The 11,172-nt window shown below is 40.6% G+C and overlaps 1 protein-coding gene across 1 annotated transcript; it reads left to right on the top strand.

The window, feature by feature from the left end:
* Positions 1-3,005: 3,005 nt before the first annotated feature.
* LOC120061524 (ragulator complex protein LAMTOR5-like) lies at positions 3,006-10,540 on the top strand. The gene is made up of 4 exons (XM_039011428.1): positions 3,006-3,356; positions 3,447-3,508; positions 4,299-4,416; positions 10,114-10,540. The coding sequence occupies exons 1-4, from the start codon at positions 3,322-3,324 to the stop codon at positions 10,172-10,174; spliced, it is 276 nt and encodes a 91-aa protein (XP_038867356.1). The 5' UTR covers positions 3,006-3,321; the 3' UTR covers positions 10,175-10,540.
* The last annotated feature ends 632 nt before the right edge of the window (positions 10,541-11,172 follow it).

The following is an 11,172-nucleotide window of genomic DNA, read 5'->3' as shown; positions in this document are numbered from 1 at the left end:
TTATACAACGGGTGGGTCTAGTCCTGAATGCTGATTGGTTAAAACCACATTTCAGCCGGTGTCTATTCCACAAGTTACCACCGACTAAATCTATTACGTTAAAATACCTATTTGCTCTGTTCCATTTGACTGCGCAATCCACTGTCTCATCAGCCGAGCCAGGCAATTTATAAACTTGATCTCCACTATAAAAACATTTGGACATTATCTCATATTTATTTCAGACTAACATTTAGTTTTCAACAGCAGAGATTTGTAATAACCTTGCTGTCTGTCGCTCCAACATTTTCAACATTGTTTCAATTTCCAAATTCGATCTCTAGCTGTCCCATAGTAATGAGCGTGTCGGGAGTCTGGACGAGACAGACAGGCAGGCAGCTTTTCTCAGCCGTCGAAATCATGAATCAGCAGGCATTATTTTTATGGATACATACAAATAAATGTCTATTGGAAAAAAGGTCAAATGAAACAAAGTGCAGCTAGTTTGCAGTCTTTCCAGCTTCAGTTTGAAGTGATTGTGTTAGCTGTGTTGTTGGCTAGCTTCTCTGAGCAACAGTCGAAATCGCACCTCATTACCTAATTCTTATGGATGCATCCAAATATATGTCACTAGAAAACATCTTTAACAAATGAAGCTACTGTTGTTATTGTGGCTGCACTGTTTGATGTGACTGTATGTGACTGTAAGATAGCTGTAATTGGCTAGCAAGCAAGGGATAAGAATGTTGCCAGCCAGTATGGGAATGGAACATTTAGTCCATAGATACGGAACAAAAAGACTGAGCGACTGGGTCTCTGGCAACCAAACCGATAGAACGAACAACCAGCCGGCTTGAGTAGCAAACCTAGATTTATGTCGGGATTATATCTCGTGTAAGATTGAAATAGTATGAATAAATTAATCAAAATAAAGTTTTTAATGAAGATATGGCAATCATTATTTGAATATGTTGGTAACCCATTGTATAACAGTGATAATGCCCTTGAAGCCGGTGTTTGGAGTATATATTGACACAGTTTGCCGACCCCCGACTTCGTCTCTGGCCTAATAACACCCGTGCCATTATATCCTACAAACACCGGCTTCTCGGGCGTTATCACCTAATTAAACCTGTGTTAAAAGATACTTACGATGATTAAAAGTAAAAAAAGCCATTGTTATTGTGTTGAATTGTGTTTGGGAAATAAAGATAAACATGGTTTTAAAAAGGTAGTGGTAATATTCCATTCTGTACAGAAAATTGTAGGTGGCATAACTTACCCTGTCCCGTGGCTCAACTTTCCCCATTTTCCCATAAGTTGTGCCAAGATAACTTTTTTTGGACAAGCTATATTTTCGAAACTGTAATGTTTACATGAATTCTGATTATTTCCAGGGATACATAACATCCTGAAATATTTATAGATATATTTTTTTGAGAGAATACTATATTTTCAGGTGAATCACTCTGGGATATATGCATATTTTGTTTATTTATCAATCACTTAAGACCTAGTTGGTAAAGGATTTCAATCTTCACTGGTTCTCAAACCTCTCCTCGGGGAGCCTCAGACTTTTCACAATTTTGTTGTAGCCCTGAACAAGCTCAGTCGATTCACCTATTCAAGGGGCTTGATGATTAGGTAACAAGTTTAATCAGGCTGTGCTAGCTCTGGAATTGATAAAATACATGGAACGGCTGGGGGATCCCGAGGAGAGTGAGACTGAAAAAGATGACGGAAACGGATGTTGATGTGGAGCGTGAATATAATGGCGGGGTAATCAAGGAGAATTGGAATATTGTCCAAAAGAATAGGAAACGGAGCAATTAGCATACAGTGATGAGAATGTTCCTTCTTATCCTGTAGGAATACATTTTGTTAATGAGGAGCAGCTGATTGGATTACCAATTTTGAAGAATCTATTTGATATACCCAAACTGGTGGAGAGAGTGCTGGGTAAAGTGAAGGCTGTGAGGACCACGAGAGGCAGGCTTGTTTAGATCTGAGGAGCAGAAGAAGCGTGTGTTGCGTCTCACCAGATTTCCTGTGTGTCTCTTCGGAACAGGGCACCCCTAAAGGGGGTAATATCTGGCGTCTTTTGGGAAGTCGACGTTACAGAGATGGAAAATATTCCTGGAGTGATTGATGCTTGTCGGATGAATTGTATGGTCAATGAGGAAAAAGTGAAGAGTATCTGTTCTTTTGTTTTTTGAAATGGAGTCTCTCCCTACTCAAGTGCAGTTTGGGTATGTTAACTACAGAGTCAGAGCATGTATCCCAAGACCAATGCAGTGTGATCACTGTAAAGCTTTTGGACATGTTTCAAGTGTTTGCAGAAGAGAGAAGCCAAGATGTGGAAAAGATAATATCCTGTGTTTTAAAAGTAATGAAAATGTGACATGTTACCATTGTGGTGGGAACCATGAAGCCACATCTTTGGAATGACCAACAAGGGTGAAAGAGAATGAGATGGCCAAAGACAGGGCTGTCCAGAGCATTTCATATGCAGCGGTTGTTAAAAGGGTGGAGGTTTCGAATGGTGGTCCTGAAGAATCCATGATGGTGGATAGACCTTCACTGAAGGCTGCAGGGGTTGTCGTTCAGTAGCAGGACCCAGATATGTTAAAGGTTAAGAAGATGACCTTTTATAGCTATGGGGATTAATGGCACTGCCAAGGTGGAGAGGGAGTTCAGGAAAATAGATATCATTGTAGATGCGACGGAACGGTTCCAGGGACTGAAAGAACTTCTCAGTGGAGGAGTTTTATGGAGTATTGTCACAAGCCGTACCACCCTGTCAGGTCATAGAGCCCGAAAAGGGAGATATGGAGATTTTAAGAAAGGAATAAGTGGGGGTTTGGTTTTGTTAATGTTTTTTTTTAAATTGTTTTATATTGGGTGGATTAAGTTTTCCTTATCACGTATGGGTTTTATTTTTTGCCTTGGTTTTCTCAACCCTGTCCAGTTGGTGGCGGTAACACACCTTTTTTGGGTTGTAGTCTGCCATAAAACCTACAGAAGAAGGGTCCTGAGGAGAGGTTTGAGAACCACTAATGTAAAGTGGGGGTAGTTTACCAGCAAGAGTATATTGTTGTATGTCTATTGCTTTTGGGAGAGGAGCAACTGTTCTTATTTTGTAAAGTTGTATTCTTTCTCCACCCTCCTTTCCATTCCAGAAAAAAATCTAAAGGAATCGCGTTTGGTGTAATTTAGCCTTCGCTGTTTTCCGTAGGAATGCGCATCAGCTGACTGACTCGAGAAAAGTCAGAAAGCAGACAACCACAAGAAAATTATTGGCAAATATAACATTTATTAATTGCAGCTAACGCTATCATAACCATGGAGTCGACTCTCGAGCAACATCTGGATGATACGTAAGTGATTATTTGATCGAAACTTATTTGATTGTACTAAATCGTTGAATTATGTGAAAATGTTCCTCAAATGTTGTTTTGATATGATAGCATGAAGAATCCAGCTATTGTCGGAGTTCTCTGCACGGACCAACAAGGACATATTCTAGGCTGTAAGTAAAGTTCTCACTTCTTGTTGCTGTCTTTATGTATCTGATTATTCACCAGACAAATGTTTGACTGGCGACCACACGCATTCGTCGTCAAATCAATAACATGTATTTCACAATGCCCTGTATCAGCACTGTGCTTATACAGAGATACCCAGAGAACCACAGCGACTGTGGAAAAACTCCCTGTTAAGGCAGAAACCTAGAGGAACCAGGCCCCGAGGAGTGGCCAGTCGTCTTCAGGCTATGCCGAATGGCGATAGAGTATATGGCCATTAAGGCCTAATCGTTCTTCAAGAAAACGTTCATAGGTGACCAGCAGGGTCAAATAATAATCCGTGGTTATAGAGGGTGCAACAGATCAGCGCCTCAGGAGTAACTGTCAGTCGGCTTCCAGGACAAGGTACTAGGTAGCACATCTGGTGAACAGGTCAGGGTTCCATAGCTGCCCATCATTCGTCATAGGAGGAAATGCTGCTTAGCTAGCTAAAGTGTTTTGCAGCCTATGTCTGGTAACTACCTCTTCTAACATTTGACACTTAAACAAAATACTAACTGAATGTTTGAAAACTATAAAAATATACCGTCGAAATGGCAATAGTAACAAATATTAGACAATGCAATAAGTAAAATAATAGTAGCCTAACTAGAGAGAAATCCTGTTATCTCTGGTAATGCCTAGCTAATGTATCAGGCCCACTTTTGATACTAGGTAACTTATCACAAGATCAGCCTACATTTTGACCTTGTGGACTGAATCAGAGTCCACTTTGTCTCCTTGTGTTTATTTCAGGTCGCGGCTCTCTGTCTGATGAACATGGGGGAGTGGTATCTGTACTGGCCAGACAGGCAGCCTCTCTCACCAGAGACCCTACAGACAGCCCCACAGTGTGCCTGGAGTCAGATTCAGGGTGAGGAATCACATCCAGTCAATATTAGGGTGAGTTTGTTTTGCATCGCTTGGTGCCCCGGGTGGGTGGGATTTCACTTTAGGAACAATGGAATGGTCTAAAATGTGCAAACCCAGGACACCCGGCGATGCAAAACAAACTCTCCTTCGGATAGTTATATGACCAGTTACTATTTACAAATAAGGTTTCTAGCTCCTGTTTCTTTGGCAGAGGATCTAAAAGCATTGAATAGATAATAGTGAAAAGTTCCCAGCCTGTCAGAGGGCAATGCCAAGCTATTATCATGTTGCTAATACCTTTGCAAGTTTTTCACATCTACATGACAGGCATATGCAGGAGCTAGGGGTGGATTTGGGACTCGACTGGGAGCTTATCTGCAAAGTGCATGTCTTGTGAAACTGAAATCACATTTACCTAATGTTTACCAGCATCTCACCTGTGCAACTAGAGGTGACAAAACTCTTCATCACTTTTACCTAATGTTTACCAGCATCTCACCTGTGCAACTAGAGGTGACAAAACTCTTCATCACTTTTACTCCACACACAGAAATGCATACTGCATATAAAGATTTCCTCGCCCTCCCTTTGGCAAATCTGACCATAACTCTATCCTCCTGCTTACAAGCTAAAACCCCAAAACAGGAAGTACCAGTGACGCCCTCAATATGGAAGTGGTCTGATGAAGCGGATGCTAGCACAGACCAGAATATGTTCCGGGATTTATCCGATAACATTGAAGAGTTTACCACATCAATCACCGGCTTCATTAATAAGTGCATTGACGATGTCGTCCCCCACAGTGACCGTGCGTACATATTTCAATCAAAAGTCATGGATTACAGGCAACATCCGCACTGAGCTAAAGGTTAGCGCTGCAGCTTTCAAAGAGCGGGACACTAATCCGGATGCTTATGGATTAAAAAAAACAATGAGCGTGCTTCCATGGGGCAGAAGTTAGCCTGTTGTGATTCTGGATGGCCATATTGCTAGCAATAATGACATGAAACTGCCATGTGAGGAATCGTAAGTGGCTCGTTTCAGCTTATTTCATCTTGTTGATACCATGTCTTGTTTTGACTGATTTCATGTTAATGCTAATATGGCTAAGATTCGCTAGCTAACCAACAACTGTAACAATGTATTTGAGAGACAAGGTCATTGTGTAAATGTATGTTTTCAATAAAACCTTGGAGACTAAATATAGCTTACATGTTGTCAACAATCTAAGCCAACCTCTGTTTTGCCTCATGGTTGCGTGTCGTTTTTGTTGCTAAAGAACCAACCAGTCTAAGAAATCCTGCTACGACATCCGACGAACCACCAGCGTCAATACAGGACTAAGATCGAATCCTACTATTCCCACTCTGACGCTCGTCGAATGTGGTGGGGCTTGCAAACTGTCATGGATTACAAACGGAAACCCAGCCTGCCATCTGCCCAGTGACGCAAGCCTACCAGAGGAGTTAAATGCCTTATATACTCGCTTCGAGGCAAGCAACACTGAACCATGCATGAAAGCACCAGCTGTGCTGATCAACTTCTCCCTGACCTTGTCTATAATACCTACAGTACCAGTCAAAAGTTTGTACACACCTACTCATTCAAGGGTTTTTCTTTATTTTTTTACTATTTTCTACATTGTAGAATAATAGTGAAGACATCAACACTATGAAATAACACATGGAATCATGTAGTAACCAAAAGTGTTAAACAAATAAAAATATATTTTTTATATTCTTCAAAGTAGCCACCCTTTGCCTTGATGACAGTTTTGCACACTCTTGGCATTCTCTCAACCAGCTTCACCTGGAATGAGTTTCCAACTGTCTTGAATGAGTTCCCACATATGCTCAACACTTGTTGACTGCTTTTCCTTCAATCTGTGGCCCAACTCATCCCAAACCATCTCAATTGGGTTGAGGTCGGGTGACTGTGGAGGCCGGGTCATCTGATGCAGCACTCCATCACTCTCCTTCTTGGTCAAATAGCCCTTACACAGCCTGGAGGTGTGTTGGGTCATTGTCTTGTTAAATGATAGTCCCACTAAACGCCAGCCCATCTGGTTTGCGCATCTGCAGAATGCTTTGGTAGCCATGCTGGTTAAGTGTGCTTTGAATTATAAATAACTCACTGACAGTGTCACCAGAAAACCACCACCTCCATGCTTCATGGTGGGAACCACACATGCAGAAATCACCCGTTCACCTACTCTGCATCTGACAAAGACACGGCGGATGGAACCAAAAATTTAAAAGACATATTTCCACTGATCTAATGTCCAATGCTTGTGTTTCTTGGCACAAGCCAGTCTCTTCTTGGTGTCCTTTTAGTAGTGGTTTCGTTTTTTGGGGGTAAAAGCATCAAATTAAGTTTTTATACATTTCAGACATGGAATGAAATGTGCTCCTCAGAAAGAAAAACAAATAAAAACTGAAATATTTAATACACAAACATGAGGATTTAAAAACAAAAGAATAACAATTAAAAACAATGGCTAAAAAGCACCCTAAGTAAAAAGCAAAGCTAAAAAGGTGTTTTTAAAGATCTATTTTAAATATGTCCACAGTTTCGTACCAAGTTCTCTAGCAGGCTATTCAAGAGGCTGGGGGGCGTAGTAACTAAAGGTTGTCTCTCCATACCTCTTAGGCATGGGCTTTGGGATAGTTAAAAGGCCAGTGCCAGAGGACCTGAGGGAATTACTGGGTACATAACTTAAAAGCATGTCCGACATGTATCGGGATGCGCAATCTTGGATTGATTTAAAAACCAATAGTTTTGAATTTAAGATTCTTCTAACAAGCAGCCAGTGCAGAGACCTTAAAACAGGTGTAATGTGTGCTCTTCGTCTGGTCTTTGTCACTACCCGTGCTGCAGCATTCTGTGTTTTGAGGTTGACCAATGGCTTTCTTGGTAGACCAGACAGGAGAGCATTACAGTAGTTTAATGCCGCACCTTGGCAATGTTCCTCGGGTAGTAAAAAGCTATTTTGGTCACATTCCTAATGTGTTATTCGAAATTGAGTTCAGAATCCAAAATGACACCTAGGTTTTTTAGCTGGTGTTTTATCTTTATTGCCCGTGAATGTGCGACCAGATTCTCTGTGCTTTGGCTCAGACTTTAAAAAAAATGTATATCGTATTTTTGCTGTGGTGGTTACGAGAAACAGATTTATTTTTTGTATTTATTTTTGCTGTTTGAACCAATTTCTCCAGAATTTTTGCTTAATAGTGGAAGGTTGGAGATTGGCCGACCAATTGCTAAGAGCTGAAGAACAATAGCTTGCGCTTCTTCAGATATGCAAATATCTGGTGGGGATAGGATCGAGAAGGCAGGTAGAAGGCTTAAGTTGTGATATAACTTTCCTGAGCATGTCTGTGTCAACCGGGGGGGGGGAAATCCATAGTGCCTTTGCGTGGTAGGCTAGGACACATCATTAAACTTCTCATCAGGTCTTGTTTGACTGATACCCAGCCTAATGTTTGTCTTATAGGTTTGTGGGGGTAGGATTTTATCTGGCTATCCATGGTCGAGAAGCACACTCAAATGAGCACACTCAAGTTCGATATGCCAGACGGGCTAATTTTTCTAATTGACTTGTTATATATGCCAAGTTGCTCACTCAGAATATCATAATGGACCTGCGACTTTGACTTTCTCCACTTCCGCTCTGCCTTTCTACAATTTCCCTTTTTAATTGATTTTTAATTTATTTGTTTCCTCTCATCCTTGGATGTGGACTTTTTCAACCTTACTGGAGCTATGGCATTAATGGTTGCCTTTCATTTGCTATTAAAGTTATCAACTAAGTCATCACAAGAGGGAAGGCAGAATAGGTGATGGAGTATTGTTCATACACTCAAAATCTGTAGCAACTTCACAGGTAAGATGGCGTTTCTTAACGTGTTCATTATTACCCTGTACTATGGGCAACAGGGTAGTAAAACAATCCACAGTGGTGATCAGATGAAGCAATATTAACAATAGAAGCTATGTCAATAGAAAGTCTCTTGGTAGGGTGGGCCCAGTAACATGTTGGATAAATCTATAGAGCTGAAAATATTCATAAACTCAATGGCCTTGGAGTCAGTCTCTTTCTTTGTCAACATGAATATTAAGGGGCGGCAGGTTTTTAGAGCGTTGAGACAGTAACCGAAAGGTTGCAAGATCGAATCCACGAGCTGACAAGGTAAAAATATGTCGTTCTGCCCCTGAACAAGGCAGTTAACCCACTGTTCCCCGGTAGGCCGTCATTGAAAAATAAGATTTTGTTCTAAACTGACTTTCCTAGTTAAAGTCTACACTTGTTGTTTGCAAAGCATGTGACAAATAAAATGTAGATTTAGTTATTTGACTGTGCTGCCACCTTGTGGATGTCATAAGTATGTGCAACGCTTCATATTTATTTAACTAGGCAAGTCAGTTAAGAACAAATTCTTATTTACAATGGCGGCCTAAGAAAAGTGGGTTTAACTGCGTTGTCGGGGGGGACCTCGCCCAAATGTATAGCCCCGTTGGAAAATATAAATGTACTGTTTGACAATGTGAAGAAGGGAAAAAAAACGACGGCATTGCACGTACCCCCAGTTTGGGAATACCAGCTCATGGAAAGATATTCATAGTTTTATCATTGTTAATATTCTTGACCATTCTACATTCTTCTAATAAGAAAGCTGTTAAAAACAATCAATGTGTGTGTGTGCATCTTTTAAGGTCTTTGTTATAATCAGTAATTTGTTGTACCCCCCCCCCCCCAGCATATGTTATCATATGTCTGTTTGTATACTTCTTGTATGTATACTTTTTTTTTCTGCAATTAAAAAAAAAAAAAAACATTATAGTGGAAACCAGATGCGAGGCAAAGGAAAACGAAGTGAAGCAGTTTTTGGTGGCAAGCGAGACGAAGCGAGTCAAGTTTGAAATCAGCGTATTATATGCGCTATGGTTTGCATATTATCACAAAGTACTACTAGGTAGTGAAGTCAACTGTAAGCTAGCAAGGAAAGTTGGCCTACAATTTTAAAGCTGGAAGCTTAGCTACCTGTATTGTCTTGCATTTGTATAAGTGTTCTAGCCGATTATGGACATTGTTTTTTTGCGAACAGTTTCAACATTTCGTGTTGCTTTATTCAAGTGTGTTAAATTCTGTGCAGCAGGAGTGGGGAGCTGCTAATGCAGCTCCGACAACTCTAGCAATAAATTAGTACTTGGAGCACTTTGCCCTTCACGCTGTGCTGACTGACTAACCTCTCAACCACGTGAGACACGTTTGACAGCAATACCGAACGTAAAACAAATTCCATAAAAAAATGTATTTTACAAAAGTACCTACGTTTTGGTATACCGTGCAACGCTAATGGACAGGTGGGAGCTGCTATCCTACTTTAAGACGCTTTATTAATACGGGCCCTGATGACCTGCCTATGGTATTGAAAGACATGACAAGTTTGCTGTGGCAACTTTTTCCTCCTCTCCAAAACAATGCAAATAGTAGTAATACTATACCGTTTTAATAGTGATGTTTATTTGCATACTGTGAGTATTTTTGTTTGTTGGTTAGTGATTTTGAATATTGCATTATTTATTTAGTCATGTCTTGATTTGAAATGCAATTGATTGGCCACAGGCTTTTTACTATGGTAAACATTTCATTGATTTGTTTATCCCCCCCCCCCCCCCCCCCCCCCCCCCCCCACAGGAATATTCTAGTGAGAACACATGGAACCATCACCGTAGCTGTTCACAAGATGGTGTCATGAGGTCACCTAATGAAGATAGACGAGGCTGTTTGTACATCTGTTTGTTCACTAATGCTAAATAATCATACCCAATATAAAGTCTGGATCTGGGAGGTCACATTGAAGTTGCAGAAGATTGTATTTAAAAAAAAAAAAAAATTCACTGTCTGTTTGGCCAAGAGTCATATTTAAAGTCAAGTACATACTATTTCAGTTGTGTTTTGTATACGTGTCAAATGGGTCTGATCTGTTTTTGGGATGATTTCTTATTCAATAACTGGCTAATACTTTTTTTGGACATTTTTCATCTGAAATCAGGTCTGATTTTTCAAATCCATGTAGAAATATTGTATATGTTCATATTAAAAGCAATGTAACAATTTGTCACAGTTTGTAATGGTGTCTATGATTTCTGCACAGTCAGGGGGACTTGGTTGTGTTTGTACGGTGAGTCTGGACTTACACTCTTTTTAGTGTGGTATATTGTTTTCAAGTATAATGACAAATTTCCCTCTTGTGGGATACTGCAGTAAACTTGGCCTAGAGGAGCTGAACGTGGTAGTTGGTACTCTGTACTTCTATATTGTACTGCGGTTTCTGTTTTTTAAATGTGGCGTGTCAAATGGGTGACTCGTGTGTCGTACGGTATGTCTGAACTGAGTCTTCTAGGATTTTTAACTGTAGGGTTAAGTTGCCACCCTAGATGCTAGTCTTGTCAGTTTTGCATTTCCCCCACTAAAGGTTTGACATTAATAAGGGTTGCCCTATTGCTTGGGGCAAGTGATCTGACTGGTCATACAAGTTGAACCTGCTCTGTGATTGGCCTATTAGGCAGGTGATTTACCAAAATGCAATGAATTCCAGGAAGTAAATATGACCTACAAACCTACAGGAGTTGAACATTGAGTCCAGTCCCCATTACAGCCAGAAGACTACGCCCCCGTCACCTCTCACCAATCTAAAGGCCACCAAGACGCAGAACGCACTGACCTTTTTAATGCAGCTAATGTCAGAGGTCA

Source organism: Salvelinus namaycush, chromosome 16, assembly GCF_016432855.1.
Source record: "Salvelinus namaycush isolate Seneca chromosome 16, SaNama_1.0, whole genome shotgun sequence".
In the NCBI taxonomy this organism is placed as follows: Eukaryota; Metazoa; Chordata; class Actinopteri; order Salmoniformes; family Salmonidae; genus Salvelinus; species Salvelinus namaycush.
The sequence above is the reverse complement of the archived record's forward strand: the minus strand, read 5'-3'. Positions and strand labels throughout refer to the sequence as shown.

Coding starts and splice junctions, on each gene's coding strand:
- LOC120061524 (XM_039011428.1), top strand. CDS start 3,322: ATGGAGTCGACTCTCGAGCAACATCTGGATGATAC. Junction 3,509..4,298: donor ACAAGGACATATTCTAGGCT/GTAAGTAAAGTT, acceptor TGTTTATTTCAG/GTCGCGGCTCTCTGTCTGAT. Junction 4,417..10,113: donor TGCCTGGAGTCAGATTCAGG/GTGAGGAATCAC, acceptor CCCCCCCCACAG/GAATATTCTAGTGAGAACAC.